Raw genomic sequence first — 16,710 nt, 5'->3', positions numbered from 1 at the left:
ACAAAATTCCATGCAGATTCAAAACTAGACCCACGTGTTATTTATTTATCTGTTTGGGTTCATTGTGCTCTATAGAGAAACATTTTAATTTTAGACTAGACAGATTTTGAGCCATTTATCCACAGTGGTGATTAAATAAACAGTAACTTTTAAAGAAATTAGCCCGTGTAAGCAAAACCAAAACCTTTTTTGGACTTTGAGTGTGAAACTTTGCAACAAGATTTACATTTTATTATTGTTTCATTTTAGAGCATCCTAGAGGGAATCACTAATTAATGTAAGAACAAAAATAGAACTTTACCCACGTATAACTATATGTGTTCTACCAGCTGCAGCCCTAAGGTCATCTACATTTCTTGGAGAAGTGTTTGCTCATTATTATTAGTATATATATATTTTTTAATCAAATCTGATTCACACTCCTGTGTTGCAATGGAGACAAATGGCTTTATAAGCAGAACTTAATTTTCTTCACTGCTATTAATAATGCTGACCATTGTACTCTTTCCATCAGCCCTCTTCCATCTCCACCTCCAACATTGAGTCTGTCCCTGCAGGATGATTTATGGTAACACCCATAAAGCATCTTGTGCTGTAGGCAACACCACAATGAGCCAGCTTAGCAGCAGTTTGCTTATTACCAGCTAATAAATCCTCTGATGTGTCATTTTACTGCTGGGAAAGCAAGAGTGGTGAATAGTGCCTGGAGAGAAGCACATGTGTTAGATTTAAAGGGGATGGATTCAAAGTTAAGCTGTTATTTGACCCCCAGACATGAAATTCTTTAAATGTTAAGGCTTTAACCTGTGGTACACATTGACATTGATAACTCAGTCAAAATAACACGTCATGTAGCTATAACGCATAAATAATCATCTTATATCTGTGCAAAATCAAATCAGCTTTCAGTCTTTGCAATGCTGTTTTATTACAATAATATTCTGCAATAAGTATTGATTCTGGGGTTTTTTCACTATGACTGTCTCAAACTGCTCTCTTATGCGTAAGTCCTCCGTGACAGCTCTGGTTTTACATGATGCATCACGTCGAGGTGCTTTAGTCCAGGTGTTCTGCACTTTTTTATCTCAGTTGTCTTTTGTGCGGCGGGTCTGCTTCACCGCTCCACCGACTCCCAGAGGAACAATCTCCACGGCAAATACAGCAGATCAGCTGAAGCAGAAATATGGCCCACATACTAAACATGGAAATTTATCTTAATTATAGATGTTGTGCCCTTTAATTATTTGTCTCGGTTGTTGAGCATGCAGCTTAGTGAGGAAGCTACAATTGTGTTGAATAATTAGACACTTCCTGAAGTTTGGCGAAGCATTCGGGTGTAAGTTATGTTGTAATTGATGTTAGATTTGCCAGAAATGTTATTTACTTTATATAATTGAGAACTACTGGGCCTTAACTATTATCACATAACTCCCTAAGTTGCTATTTTAACTGTGGAGATTAATATAGAAGAAATAATAACATAAAATACTTTGGTATTTAGATATGCATACTCATGAGATTCCCAAGCATATGGAGCAGCTCTAGCTATGTATATATTTGGAAGGATAACTGGGTTTGTACTACCACCATATCAACTTCCTTTTATAGAATTTGTTTTGAAACTGAAATACCAGGCAAAGGTAGCCCTGAACTAGCCAAAATTCAGTTTTCAAATTGTGACTATTTGTTAGAGGACAAAAGACATTCAAATCAAGCTGTGAAAAGTAGTTGCCTCTTACACCTGATAGCTAATACTAATAACTTTCCACCTTTGGTAGAAATCACTCATGTGAGACACTTGGTATATTTGGCTATGAGTCTTTACCTCAATGTGGGGAAAGATTGATGTGCTCTTCTTTGCAGAGTTGCTTTATTTCAGCAACATTTTAGGATTTTTGAACATAAACAACCTGTTTTAGATCACGCTAACGCATGTCAATCAGATTGAAGTTCAAGATAAAACTAGTCCATTAATTAAGACCACACTAATTGAGTTTTTTTATATATATATATATATTCTTTTGAGCCATGGGATTTTGTTCTTGAAAGTAGAATTTATGGTTCCATAAATCACAGAACACCATCCATGACCTGGAGCATCAATGCAGCCCCAGACCGTCATGTCCGCCATGTTTGACTCTTGGTTTGATGATCTTATTCTGAAATGCTGCGTAAGTTTTAAATTAGAACCTTAGAAATGGTTTTGTGATCCTTTCCAGACTGATAGATAATAATGACTTTTTGTTTTGTGGTTCTTAAGCTTTGTTAGATTAGGGCATGATGTGTAGCCTTTTAAACATTTTAACCTACTTAATGCAGCCTGAGAAGTTCTTTCTAGTGATTTATTGCTGCTGAGAATTAGACTACGTTATGTTTATGTGGGACTGCACTGCCTTCATCCCACCCCAGAATCTCAGATAATTTTCTGCATCTTAATTGACTGGGTGGTTGCAGAAGGAGAGGCTCACAGGTTGAGCCTCTCCACACACAGTTATATACAGTAAGTAAACTCTATAAATTATGATGCTTCAAATGTACAGCAATTCATAACAAGCAGAAACCTTTAGATCAGTGATTTACAACATTGTTTTTAGTAACAGATACGATTCCACATAGTTATTTCTTGAAAATAAAACGTAGAGTTAATTACATTTTTTTAAATAACATAAATAAAGACATTTGAAATCACTCAACTGTCAAAGAAAAGGGTTTAATGCCGTCTTACTTTTATTTACCAAAGCTTCATTTTGCAGTTCAGTGGCTACAATAACAAGTTTAAGAAATACAAGAGAGCTTTCAGTGCACTATAAAAAATGTAAAAGTGTTGCCTTTTATAGAAAGTTTCTGATGCATAACATACATTCTCTTGGCTCATCTCTCACCACATCTCTTCTTCTTTTTCCCCATTCCTTTATATTATCTAAAATGCTTAGTAATTCCTATGCAAAAGGCTGTACAGTAATCCCTTCATTAACATACAATATGGCTTTAATTTAAAAAAAAACTGTGCTGCACTGCTCCTGTAGTTGTTTGCAGTATCTAGGTCAGGAAGACTCAGGGGACTTTTTGTTTGTGAACACATTAAAGTTGCAGACAGGTTGAAATGTGCACTACTAATTGGAGTAAATTTATAAGTGTACACATGCTGGATCACAGGAGAGGAGCATCTGTTTCAGAATCAATCGAGAATCCTATAAGCTAATGAAGCACAACTTTGCTGCACTTTAGAAAAATATGTGTCAATATCATAAGGATAATAAATGATATTGATGTTTGTCTCTTTTATGAGCCAAGACCGTGCTACTAGAGAGAAAAGTTGAGAAACAGTTAAGACTGGGATAAAAAGTGAAGCCTGCAAAGCATTCAGCATGATTTAATCTTCATTAGTGGGATTCTAATACCAAGTTATGATGAAGAACTGATATCCTTCTGCCTTGATTCAATGAAAACTTTGAAGCACTGGAATATTTCCTGTGAGAAAGAGAACAGGTGTGATGGGGGATTTCACTGAGCTCCATTCAGCTGGATCCCTGGAGCAGAGCGTATGGTATATGTCAATGAATTATTAATAAATGCTGGGGTTTTTTTTCTCTTTTTCTTTCTTAATTTATTTTTTAATCTGAGGTATATGGCATGTGAAATACTCCAAGTTGGGTTCTCTCTGTGCCTTCGTGGATTTTCAAGGACACAAAAACTTATGTATTTGTTTTTTTTACTTTGCTTTTGAGTTCCTTAAATCCTAAATTGATGCTATCTGAGATAAAATTCTCCCTTGTACAAGGTGAAATGAATTTTATGAACCTCTAGACATGAGGCTACAGAGCTGCAGTCACATTGCTTCTCATATTGCCACGAATGTTGGCATATCTAGAAAGGCTTTTTACATTCAACCATGAAGAAATTAACATTGTCTTGTGAAACTTTAAATCCACTTATGTCTTTAACGCGTGTATTGTTCTATAACTGTTCTTTAACAGTCCCAGTTGGATCTTAGAAACAGTATTGCTAATGTGGATCATAAGGAATGTCAATAAAAAACAAGATTGGGATGTTTGGTTATGTATTTTATCATGTTGAGGGAATCATTTTTAATGAGCCTGGACAAGAAACTGCAATATTTAAAAGTTTTGTTGTGTTTGCTCCAAGAGTAACTGAGCATGTTGCAGTATGAATGTAAAACAAACATAGAAAAGTGGGAGGTTGACGAGTGTCTATAATAACAGAATCTGCTGTGTTCATGAACAGGAAAGACAAACCTGAAACATGTTTGATATGTTATTTTATTTTTTTTTTTTTTTGGTTTACCTTTGTATCCATATTTAACTCTTTTAATTCCTTAGATTATCATTTATATAGTGCAGATGTTATTATTTGTATGTTTTTTTTCAGTAAAAGGAAAAATAACCTTTTTTATTATTTCACTCCAACATTCTCCTACTGAACTTTCTTGTCTTTAATGTTTCCTCCTGCATTTTTCCTTCCTTAGCCATGTAGTACAAAAAATGAGAGCTGCATTGGTTCCTCTTTGTTTACTTAAAATCTTTCTTTTTTGCTTTAGACTTCTGTTCTCTTTGTTTGCTCTGATACACTTAGAATCTTCTTCTGAAAAGGTCAGCATTGAATATTTGATGCTAGTCTGATGTAGTTTTCCTCACATGGGAAATCTTTTGTGGCAATACAAATAATGATTCAGAAGCACAGAAATAGTTAGTCTTACTTTCTCTGCTATCAGTCAATGTGTGTCTTTAACCCTTTGTCCTTTTTTGCTTATATACTATCAATCTGTTTAAAAATCCTCCTTGCTTTGAGCTAAATATAAATGACAACTGTGGCAATTTCATTGAATAAGAACTGATTTTTACATTGACAGGTTGCAAAAACCAATAAATTGACAGATTTTTTAAAAAGTAACTTTTTCCTAAAGTTTTTGCCAGTTAGACTGGGGATGAATTACGATTCAAGTACAGTTGCTGGAGATAACATAATAATGATGCTTCTGGCTTTTATATTTGACTTAAAAACAAGGAAGAACAGAGATTCACACTCAAAACTCTGGATCAAAAGTTTCCATCGGTGTTTAGTCCCACTTTACTCTGATACCCCTGAATAAAATCCAATTCAACCTGCTAATGGCCTCCAGAAGTAATCTGAAGACTAAACAGAATTCACATGTGCATAATAAAGTACCAATTTACTGCTCTATAGTTATTCAGGCAATTGTTAGAGAAAATTACTGAACAAAAGTTGTGGGCAAGTTTAATATCATTCAGACAACTAGACAAATAGTTGTATTTCTGGTGGAGCGTGAGAATATCTTTACAAAACAAGCATTAGTTGCACACTAGAAATCAACATCTAACTATTTAACATTTTTGTTCCAGACAATTGACAAAATTCAGCGACTGCAAAGCAGTGTAATTGTGCTGCAGGCAGGATTTTCTTCAGCAGGGACAGGAAATCTGGTTAGAGCTGCTTGCAAGTTGGATGGAGCCAAATACAAACAGGCAATTCTGGAAGAAAGCCATTTTAAAGACTCACAGCCCAAAGGACCCACAGCTGTAATTGCAACGAGAGGTGGCTCTAGAAAGTACTGAGGGGCTGGAAATAAATGCATGTCACACTTTGCAGATTATCATTTGCTATAAAAAAAAAAAATAAAGACAACACTTTTTTTTATGCTAGTATATGAGAACATTTGTGTTTCCAGGGGAAACAGAGGTTATCTCCATTCTGGAGCTGTTTCTTGAGTCAAGTAGAGCTCTTTGTTTTATTTATCACTACTATGACTAGAGGCATCGATTTTGAACTGGAAAACTCACATCATGTATTGTGAATTTTCCCAAACTCTGCTTGAAAAAGTAGATACTGAAAGAAGTTTTTAATGAATAAATGAATGTATTTTTCTTTAAATCATGTTATTTTTAATTCAGCTGTTAGTTCTCTGAAAAAAAAAAGCTTAGTGCTGTTGCATACATCAGCATAGTTTTGGTTTCTGACATTATCCTAGTTTCTGCTCTGTGTAAATGTAGATTAAAAATGAGAGGGAGTTTTATTTACCAGTTTTTCAGAAGGGCAGTCATCCGCTGACTGGTAGGAAATTTGATAACTGTTGTGGGAAAATGAATTTACCCAAACAGTAGAAAAGGTGAAAAGCATCTTGGCATGTGAGAGCAAAAAACTGTAAAACAGACATTCACATTGAAGTAAGAAGCTCTGCCAGACAGAATCAACGCATGTTTTACACCCAAGGAGAGGAAATTAGCAAAAATATTTGTAAAACAGATTGTGAAAACTAGCTTCTTGGCAAGGCATTGTGGGAGAACTCTGTTTATCTATTCCTTACAGGTGCAAAGAAATTTCTCTGGCAAATAACCTTCAGAGTAACCACTCAGACGAGCTTCGTCTACAAAAGTCCATAAGCAAAATAAGAAATAAAGACTTAACATAACATGAGTGTAATTCAGTCATAAGACCCGTAAACATGTAATAAAATCTTCCATCACGATCTTCTCAATATTTTTTTACTTTTTTTTTTTAAACGAAACTTTAAATTACATGTATTCTCCTCAGTGTGAGTAAAATCACAATTAAACAAAGCATTACTTTGATAGGTTAGGTAAATATAAATGCATTATGAAGCACTTTGTAGAACTTAAAGCTAAAGTAAAGCATATAAAGATGAACAATTTCCATTAGTGCTTTTGATAGGTAAAAAAAACGCTCTAATTTTAAGTATGTTGTGGTCATTTGTTCTGGATTAAACAAAGTTTTTCAAGGTAAATACAATACCCCCTTATCTCCTTGCACCTCCCACCATTCCCTGTTCCCCTCTCCCTCTCTCCTCCCAGCCCTGCAGCATTCACAGATATCTGCAACTCTTACAGCATCTACCAGCCTTGTCTTTGATTATTACACCAGTCATTTTTTATGCATTCCTGTAAAGAAACTTAGTTCAAAGTAAACCTAGGGGTGGATTTACTGTGACCTGTTTGTGGAGCTGAATGGGATCAGTGTTGTCATTGATGTGGTATGTATGAAAACCAGTGTTTGCCTCCTTTCTACTTTCAGTTTATCATAATAAATACAAGAAAATTGATTTAATTACTTAAATTCTAAATATTAATTCCCTAAGCGTAGCATTTTTTTTTTTCATTTTTAAATGAAATATTAAACTATAATGTTGGAAGTGTTTTCTGTTTTTACTGAATAATTTGCATTTTTAAATCAATCTTCTTTGCTGCCATTTGTTTAAATTACACCATATTTTGTCCTCTTTTCATTTTGTTTCAATAGGAAATGTTTTTACATAAGAAACCTGTGAAATGTAAATGTAAACTTTGATTTTCCATAAAATAATGAATATAAAAATAATCTGGATATTTTAAATAGTGAATTTTACTTCTGTTCTCCAGTCTAAAGATATGTAAGCACTTTCCCTTGAAGCTAATGTAATTGAATTGTACTCACTTAGTTTTATTGTAAAGTACTTTAAAACACCATGCAATAATAATTTAAGAATTTCACTAGAATCATATCTGATGTAACTTAGCTGAACTCTGATACACTTGACTCGGAAAGCCCGAGTGAAACAAATGGAAACCCTGTTCATTAATTTCCTGACATGTATCCATATCCGAAGCAAACTGGATGGTTTCCCACATTTTTAATTATTAAGGCCCCTCATTTGTCACCCTCTCAATGACATCACATGGTCTTTGTTGCTGTGGTGATACATGATCCAGATAATATCGTGAGGACACCAGATACTCTTGTTTTGTGATTGGGGGTTTTGGAGTATTTGTTTTTTCTGCTGAATTATTGCAACCTGACCATAATGTCCAACCAACCTTCAAAGAAGTACATAAAAGAACTAATTTAGTTTTTCTTCATTTATCAAGTTTATCCACTGAAGGCTCCAACTAACTGATTGAATGTGATGGGAAACAGGTTTATCTGAGGACAGATCAGCTGTGACAGATCGTTTTCATGACTCTTTTCTTTGATTCTCTTCAACAGAGCAGGGAGAGGAGTTTTCTCAGCCATGAAACTTGGCAAGACAAAATGCTCAAAAGATGACCATAAAAGAGGAGGTAAAACACACGTCGTCATTCATAATATGATTTAAAATCTCTCTAAAAATGGTTTTGATGTTTGATTGTTGCACTACATGACATAAACAGATGAACTAGCCGTCCTGGAAATGGAAGATCTGGATAAGAAAGCCATGCGTCTTGCTGGAATGCTGGAGCCGGACACCATATCTTTGGCCTCAGTGACTGCTGTCACGACTAATGTTTCCAATAAAAGGTCTGAAACAGTCCCACACACACATAAGCTCCCTTAAATGTACAACAGGGAAGTTATTAAACTTGGCTTCTTTTGTAGGGTACCATTGCAATTATGTCTGAGATTGGGTGTGCAGAAAAACTGCTTAATTGAAAAGGGAAAAACCTGAAACAAGGGGAATCCTTTGCAATGTGTTAGTTCAAATGCAGCCGTCTTTCCTTTGCAAAGCTGCAGCAGTCTTCTCTGAAGTCAGAGCAGTGAAAAACAACCAATTATAGTACGCATTAGTTGTTTTTCCATATCTGTTTTTTATTGCTTGCAGTAAAGCCTTTTGTTTTCACCAAAATGTTTTCAAATGAAGTCATTTAGCAAATGAATGAACAGAGAAGTAACTGAAGAAAGCAGAGGGAGATAATGTTATACATACAATGTTATCCAATTTTGTGATAACTGAAAACTCAGTCCTTATTTTGCCATTTCTGCAGATTTAAGATTAATGAACTGATTCTGTAGAATTAAACATCGAAGGAAGGAAAATGTTATTCAGTTAAATGTTTGAAAATGTCTTTCTTTCTTTTTCTTTCAGGTCAAAGCCAGATATCAAGATGGAACCAAGCTCTGGAAGACCCGTTGATTATCAGGTGTGTTTGTATGCAGCTTCTTGGGTCTTTTTCTAGTTAATTTTCTCAAATTGCATCTGGATTTCTGTCATTTTCTATGCTGAAGCAAATCTTTATAAAATGAGCATGCAGTATGGTTTCAGGTACATTCTAAGAAAAAAGACAAGTCATGTTAACGCAGTCACTTTTTAAAAAGGGCTACATGGGACATTAATTTTGATATTCTGAGTGTTTTTATCTCAGAGATGGAACTTATTTATAAAAGCATTTATAAAGCCAAACCACCTACCTAACAGTCCCTGATCGATCAATGCACTGACTCCACTTGCTGAGGAAAAGTTAATCAGTGTTATTATTTTCACTTGTCAGTAGTTATGATTTCATGCCTTGATCGCTGTGTGTGGGCGTGTGTGTGTGTGTGTGAGTCCACTTTCCTTCTTTACAAAGAAAACTAAAACAGCAGCACCTTTCCTCAGAGTGAATTCCTTTGAGAATTTTTCTCTCTTTGCACATCAAAAGCCAACTAAGATCACCCTAAACAAAAGAGCACACAATTACAAAGACAGCCATGAATGCAAAGCAGAAGAATGTAGTGAATGTTTTCTCTTTGGTTTTAATTTATTTCTTTCATTAAGACAATAGACCAAAAGATCAAGTGCAAACTTGTTTGCCAAAGAAAGTTAAGTAAGCAAGCAAAAACAAGCACTACTTAAAAGACAGGAATTTATAAGGTTAAGTCCACACACACACAAAACAACAGTGAACTGTTCCAGCACAAACCATCACTTATATCAACTTAACTCCAGAAGTTTACAATTATATAAAACACTTGACTAAATTGCAAACCAAAGAAACATTTACTACCCAATTAAACTAGTTCTGATCACTGAATTCTACAAAATTATCTGACTTACTTAAAAGAACAAAATTTCCAATCACAAGTACCGAAGATAATTTGGATTATTAAAGAAAATAATACTGTTTGGGTAATAAGACCTGATAATCTCTCCCATCAGATCAGTATCACAGTGATTGAGGCTCGGCAGCTAATAGGCCTGAACATGGATCCTGTGGTATGTGTGGAGGTTGGAGATGACAAGAAATATACATCCATGAAGGAGTCCACCAATTGTCCGTACTATAATGAGGTGAGAACTTGTTTGTTTTTCTATTTATCGTGCTTCATGAAAAAGTGTGATCTCACACGTCCATATAAACCTTGTTACTTTACATTATGATAAGGTTGAGGAACACGAGGGATTAGTTTAGCTTTCAGCTTGAGATTGGACTCAAAATAAAGACACAATATTGATTATGCTGAAGTGTAGAGTACTCAACCCCTGTGATGATGGAGAATCTCTGCTGGATCTGGGAGGGATCAGCCAGGGTAGAGGAGAATGTTCCAGAGCCCAGACTCTTTGTTGTGCCCTGCAGGGAGTGAAATGACAGTTTGTCTGTTATCGATTCCCTAAGTCTGACTGAAAATCCCCACTGAGAGAAAACCTTGAAGTTGAAATGGCAGCATCTCGTGTTTCCAGTGCTCACTATCAGATTGCTGTGGCTTTTGCTTTTTGCAGATATTTGTTTTGTTTTTTTGGGGGGGTGTTTGCACAAAATTATGTGAAATTTATAGATATTACTGCCTAATTTTCACCAGTGGAGCTACATGTTTTAGGCAAATAATGCCTCAAATTAATTCATGTTGGATTAGAAAGCAATGCTTTTAAAATAAATAACTGTCTTTACAGTCCTTACCATTAAGATTGACTTAACTATATAGAGTAGATTAATTTATGTTTTCACAACTCATTATATTGTAAAAATCAAGGGATTTTTTTTACCTTTCTCTTTATTTTTTTTCTATCTAAGTTAAACAATTTTACTTAGATAATTGATCAGTTTTTCTTGTTGAAAAATATTTAGGGCTCTGTTAAAGTTGAGATATAAATGATCCAAGATTTGATTCTTACACTAAGATTTTACTGTCATTTCTTTATATCAATGAAAACTTAAAATCAACATGCGCGAAAGCAAGAGTCTGTAGATGCTACTATGCAGTATTATATTATTAGAAAAGCATATGTGCTGACGGCTTCAGTTATTTAAAGCAGTATACCCCCTTGTCTGTACTATCGTCTTACACTAGAAGCTTATGTGAACTAATATATAGGAAAATCCCGAGTTTCCCATGTCTCACTATAAACATTGGCTGCTGTGTAACCTTGCTGCCGCATATTTTCCAAGGCCATACCTTTACCTGCATACTGATCCCTGTACTTCAAACAAGCTCATTTCCTGTGAAGATGACATGATAATCCCCTTTGTTCCTTACTGAAAAGTTTTGATACTTGTTGTGAATTCTGCAGCTCCCTGTGAACAATCACAGTCTGCACTCAGATCTGTCAATCATCTGTTTTTTGTATTTGCTCCTGCACCTATACTCAGGATCGCAGAGGGGTTTTGAGCCCATCACAATCTGAGCCAAGTGGAGAAAAAATGTGATATTGTACTGTTGCTGTTAGAGGCAGGAGTAAATACATTGCATTTTAATGGAAAACCCCATTTCTCTACTATTTTAGTATTTTGTCTTCGATTTCCACGTCCCACCAGATGTCATGTTTGACAAGATCATCAAGCTCTCGGTTAGTAATCCATACTATTTAAAGAAACTCTTTCTCATCCAATCTTTGTGCAAATTTTAAGAATTAAATTTAAAAATCCAATTTTTCTTGTGAAAATCAGTCCCATAATTGTGTTTTTAGTTCACTTTCCTTTGTGTCTTCTTAGGTTATTCATTCTAAAAACCTTTTAAGAAGCGGGACGTTGGTGGGAACCTTTAAGATGGATGTTGGGACTGTTTACTCTCAGCCTGGTAAGCTAACATTTTTATCTCCAGAAAGCAGTAGCTGATGACTCTGGCTGTCAGTATGCAAAAGAGTTTATAAAAATATTTGTTTGACAAGAAGAATCCACTGCTTTGAATTGAATATTTTGTCATTTTTGCTGGTTTAACAATGCATCTATTGACATCTGTCACAGAACACCAGTTCTACCACAAATGGGCCGTCCTATCTGATCCCGATGACATCACAGCGGGGTGCAAAGGATATGTAAAGTGTGACATTGCAGTTGTCGGGAAAGGTGATAACATCAAGACGCCGCATAAAGCCAATGAGACGGATGAGGATGACATAGAAGGGTGATATGTTGTTTCTTTCTCTTAAAACTGGATTTCATCACAAGATTAAAACTCCTGCTTGCTGCAGTCAGCTGCATATCCAAAATCATTCATTTATATTACTGTATTATATAGATCTGTGTATCATTTCCCCTCAAAATAAACTAGTGTCTTGAAATATTTTTATAACAAATTGATATTCTGCACATAAAATGCAACTGCAAACAGAGAAGCAAGATGAGATGCAGCATCTATACTTATGCTAATATTTCATAAGATTGAATTTGAAAGATTTCCCTCCAAGCTCAAACAAAATCTGTCTTGTCAATAATCACCCAATATCTGTGAATGCCTCAACTTTATAAGATTTAGATTTCTGAGTGAAAACTTAGCAATAGATGCAATCACACTCCGTGGTCTGCTCTCTGAATATGTATTTCTGCTTCTGCTTGTGCTGCAGAAATCTGCTCCTCCCAGAAGGCATCCCAGCAGAGAGGCAATGGGCGAGATTTTATGTGAAGATCCACCGAGCTGAAGGACTTCCTAAAATGAACACCAGCATCATGGCGAATGTGAAAAAGGCTTTTATTGGAGAGAACAGAGACCTTGTTGACCCCTATGTTCAAGTGCAGTTTTCTGGGCAAAAGGTTCATTTTTTTTCTTTTTCACTCTTTTTCTAAGTGCTTTATTTCTTTTTTTTTATGACTCCATGGGGAACATTTAGAGTGAAGAACTCTGTAGGTCTGACAAAGCATACAGATGTGGATTTGGTTTAGATTTACACCAAAGGATTTAATTATATTTTAGGGTTATTTTATATTGCTCTCACCTTATTCTGAAGCAGTAAAAATAATTGATCTTTTTGCATCCATTTTTTTCTCAGAAAATCAGCCTCCAATATTTTCACAGTTTTGCTATCTGAAAAGCTCAAATGTGTTTTTTCTTAGAATCAGCTGCTGACTTGGTACTTCCCTCCAGAAACATAAAATAGATTGCACCATAGAGTACTGTAAGATTGATATTGTGATCAGCTGTGTGTGTATTTCCCCAGTCTGTGAGTTCAGTGTTAAGTTGCTCCTCTATGTCGCCAGGGAAAGACTTCGGTCCAGAAGAGCAGCTATGAACCAATCTGGAACGAGCAAGTCATCTTCACAGAGCTGTTCCCTCCTCTTTGCAAGAGGATCAAGGTGCAGATTAGAGACTCGGATAAGGTCAATGACGTTGCCATAGGAACCCACTTCGTCGATCTACGGAAGATCTCAAATGATGGTGATAAAGGTATCAGTCAAGACACAAGAGGCAGCATGGAAGTCGATTGTCTTATTAGAAATGATTGGTGATGGAGCAAGTTCATTATTTTTCCACAGTTTTATAGCGTGTGATGGTTTGTAGGTCAAACCCTGTTCCGCAAAGATCGTTAAAGGCATCCAAACTGATGAGCATTTGTACACACACTGCTCTCGAAAGGGAAAGTGGAAGGAAAACAGTGAATGGTTTTCCAGTTTATTTTACTAGTAAAATCTTAAAAGTGTTGTGTGCAGTTGTATTTACCCCCCTTTACCCAAAGACCCCTAAGTAAAATTCAGTTCCACCACAAACATTTTAGAGGTACCTGTTATATTATTCAACTACCAGTTCCAGGAAATTAAGTTTTTCTGGAACTCATCTTTATTGAATTCTCTTTTACCCTGAGCATGCAGGTGAACATTTCCTCAGCCCTGTTTTGCATCCAAATCAGGACATCCAAAGTTTTGCAAGGCACCAAATATTATACTATGATATAGTCAGCATATAAGAGTTAAAACCACATGTTAAATGTTAATATGATTCACTTGTACTATCATTTCTACCGTTTATGACTTTCATTATTTTTCTGAGAAAAATCTCAAATTTCAGTCATAATCAAAACAAAGTGACAGAGTAATTTCATTATAATTCATTACTGTACATAATTAGCTATGGTTGGAATTCATACGTAAACATGTAAAAAGAGCTCTGTTTTCCCTGCGAAACACTTTTACAATAGTTTGGAGAAAAGGATTTTGAACTGAATACACTGAATGTAGAACATTGATGTTAATCTCAGCAACAATGTCACCTCAGATCAGCTTAAATCTTTTCATTTTAATGTAAACTTCTTCAGGTTTTTTGCCCACCCTGGGTCCTGCCTGGGTCAACATGTACGGCTCCACTCGTCAGTACACTCTGATGGATGAGCACCAGGACCTAAACGATGGTCTCGGCGAAGGTGTGTCCTTCAGAGCACGCCTCCTTATTTCGGTAGCCGTGGAGATCCTGGACACTACGTCGCCTGAAACCATCTGCTCAACTGATGTTCAGGTGGAGCCTGTCTCCAACATTTCAGAGGTGAAAAGACTCCCTTGGTTTTCAGTGGATACTTGTAAGGGTGCTAAGCAACCAGTATCATTGTTTTTTGTTCACCTTCCTTTTAATAGAAATGCTTATTAGCCTTATTTTTCCATCAGAGTGCCACAGGGAAAATGGAGGAGTTCTTCTTGTTTGGTTCGTTTCTGGAGGCTACTATGATCGACAGAAAGATTGGTGACAAACCGATAAGTTTTGAAATCACAATAGGTATTTGACACTGCTCTTGGTCTTCACACAAAAATCAACAGCTACTGTAACTCTATTCAGTTTCTTGAAACACTCTGCCAACAGGAAATTATGGCAACCACATTGATGGCGTGAGCAAATCCTCCTCTGTGAAGAAGAAAAAGAAGGAAGACGAGAATCAGGAGGAGGAAAATGAGCTGATCCAAAACTCCAGTGAGGATGAGGCTGATGAAGATGCGGACCTCACCTCAGTCTCCTCGACTCCTCCAATGAAGCCTTTCATCACAGACAGGTGAGTTGGCTAAAGCAGGAAGAAACTTAAAGAAAAAAATAAAAATAAAAATAAAAAATCTTTAAAACTTTAAAATTAATTTCCCAAACTTTACAGAAACTACTTCCATCTGCCCTACTTCGAAAAGAAGCCATGTGTCTACATCAAGAGCTGGTGGCAGGATCAGAGGAGACGGCTTTATAATTCAAACATGATGGATAAGATTGCAGACAAGTTGGTGAGTTTAACTCTTTCTATGTGACTAATTTATATCTGTGATCCTCAGGACCATTAATTTCTTTTACTGATGAAGTTGAACTTTTTTTTTTTCCAGATTGGACTGAAAATACGCCATACAACCTAATTTATTTCTAAAAACAAAAACTGATTACGCAACTTTGAATTTATCGTGGCTTTTCTGTAACCCACACACAGGTTTTGTAGCCATACAAAACAAAGATTGAGGGTTTTAGGTGTAATAACAAGAACAACAGTTGGAGGATTCATTTGAGCTTTTCAAACTAAGAACCCTCTGCAACCTATAAAGCATGGTGGTGGTAAGGTCATGCTGAGGGACTGTTTTACACAAAACCAGTCCCTCAGCTGATAAAGATACTAAAATGTAGGAACCATAATTCCAAATTCTTCTGTATCAACTCAAATTAGAATCTAGATGGATGAAACTTTCTTTCTTTCTGGTTTAGGAGGGGATGCTGCAGACTAGCGTGGCATTAAATCTCTGAAATGACCTTTACCACAAAATATATTGAAATTTAAAATAAACTATGTAATTTTTGCTTTGAGGAGTTGTCAAATATTCTGTAAGAGTTATGCCAGGAGTGTACAGATGGAACATTTAACGAAATATTAGTGAGGGTGTATGCATATACATTATATATTAGCCTATGTATATAAATCTGACCATGTTTGTGTTACGGTTATTATATGTCTGCATATAATAATAATAATGTAATGTATTAAGTAGATAAGTTTAGGTATTGTAATTTTATTAGTTTGACTCTTATTTCCTTGTGTGCTCCACCAGGAAGAGGGCTTGAATGATGTTCAAGAGATCATTAAGACAGAGAAGGCCTTTCCGGAGCGCAGACTCAGGGGAGCTTTGGAGGAGCTCACAATTGGATGCAGGTACTGTAATCAGCTCTGTAGCAAAAATGTTTCATCATCTTGAAACAGAACCAGACTTGTCAATAGTAGTAAGTAAGCCCCTATAGAAAGTTTTTCCCAGCAGTGATTACAGAGAAAATGCTATGATTGTTTTAGGCTGCCCCAAGAGGGGCTAGTTTAGTTTTGATGCTGTCTTTAAAAAATATCTCCCCATAAAAAGGCAGTTATCTGCCTCTGGAGAATCTTCCTCCAGCAGACAAACTCATTCATTAAGGGTTTCATGGTGAAACAGGCTGCAGATTTCAGCAATTTCTTTTTTCTTCCACTTAATGATCTGATTGTGTTTTTTAAATTCATTTAGAGTAGTACAATGCTCTCAATGAGAACCACCATGACACTGACACCAATATGTTATGAATATACGTTTCTCTGTGTGCTTTTTCCTTTTTATCATTTTTGTTGCAGTCGGTATGTGACACTTGCCAACAAAGATGTGAACCTAGCAGGCAGAACTAAGCTTGATCGAGAGCGGCTCAAGTCATGCATGAGAGAAATGGTAAGATTTATTCCTCTTGAGCACAGGAGGGAGCTTCAGTGAATTAACGCATCGGTAGCTTCTAATCTTATTGCAGTAGTAAGTAAATGAAACAGAAATG

The 16,710-nt window shown here is 35.9% G+C and overlaps 1 protein-coding gene across 7 annotated transcripts in view; it reads left to right on the top strand.

Moving 5' to 3' along the window:
• Window positions 1-16,710, top strand: part of otofa (otoferlin a) — a 69,393-nt gene that overhangs the window by 33,764 nt on the left and 18,919 nt on the right. For all 7 annotated transcript variants that reach the window (XM_032585859.1, XM_032585863.1, XM_032585861.1 and 4 more), the window contains exons 6-20: window positions 8,017-8,090; window positions 8,181-8,307; window positions 8,873-8,927; window positions 9,923-10,054; window positions 11,486-11,548; window positions 11,694-11,778; window positions 11,946-12,105; window positions 12,545-12,731; window positions 13,176-13,362; window positions 14,228-14,451; window positions 14,571-14,679; window positions 14,764-14,950; window positions 15,047-15,167; window positions 15,975-16,075; window positions 16,520-16,610. In XM_032585859.1, coding sequence (XP_032441750.1) covers window positions 8,017-8,090; window positions 8,181-8,307; window positions 8,873-8,927; window positions 9,923-10,054; window positions 11,486-11,548; window positions 11,694-11,778; window positions 11,946-12,105; window positions 12,545-12,731; window positions 13,176-13,362; window positions 14,228-14,451; window positions 14,571-14,679; window positions 14,764-14,950; window positions 15,047-15,167; window positions 15,975-16,075; window positions 16,520-16,610 — 1,903 coding nt within the window. The remainder of the gene's footprint in view (window positions 1-8,016; window positions 8,091-8,180; window positions 8,308-8,872; window positions 8,928-9,922; window positions 10,055-11,485; window positions 11,549-11,693; window positions 11,779-11,945; window positions 12,106-12,544; window positions 12,732-13,175; window positions 13,363-14,227; window positions 14,452-14,570; window positions 14,680-14,763; window positions 14,951-15,046; window positions 15,168-15,974; window positions 16,076-16,519; window positions 16,611-16,710) is intronic.

This window comes from Xiphophorus hellerii, chromosome 15, assembly GCF_003331165.1.
Source record: "Xiphophorus hellerii strain 12219 chromosome 15, Xiphophorus_hellerii-4.1, whole genome shotgun sequence".
Lineage (NCBI taxonomy): Eukaryota > Metazoa > Chordata > Actinopteri > Cyprinodontiformes > Poeciliidae > Xiphophorus > Xiphophorus hellerii.
Note: the sequence above shows the minus strand (reverse complement) of the source record. Positions and strands in the feature narration are given on the sequence as shown.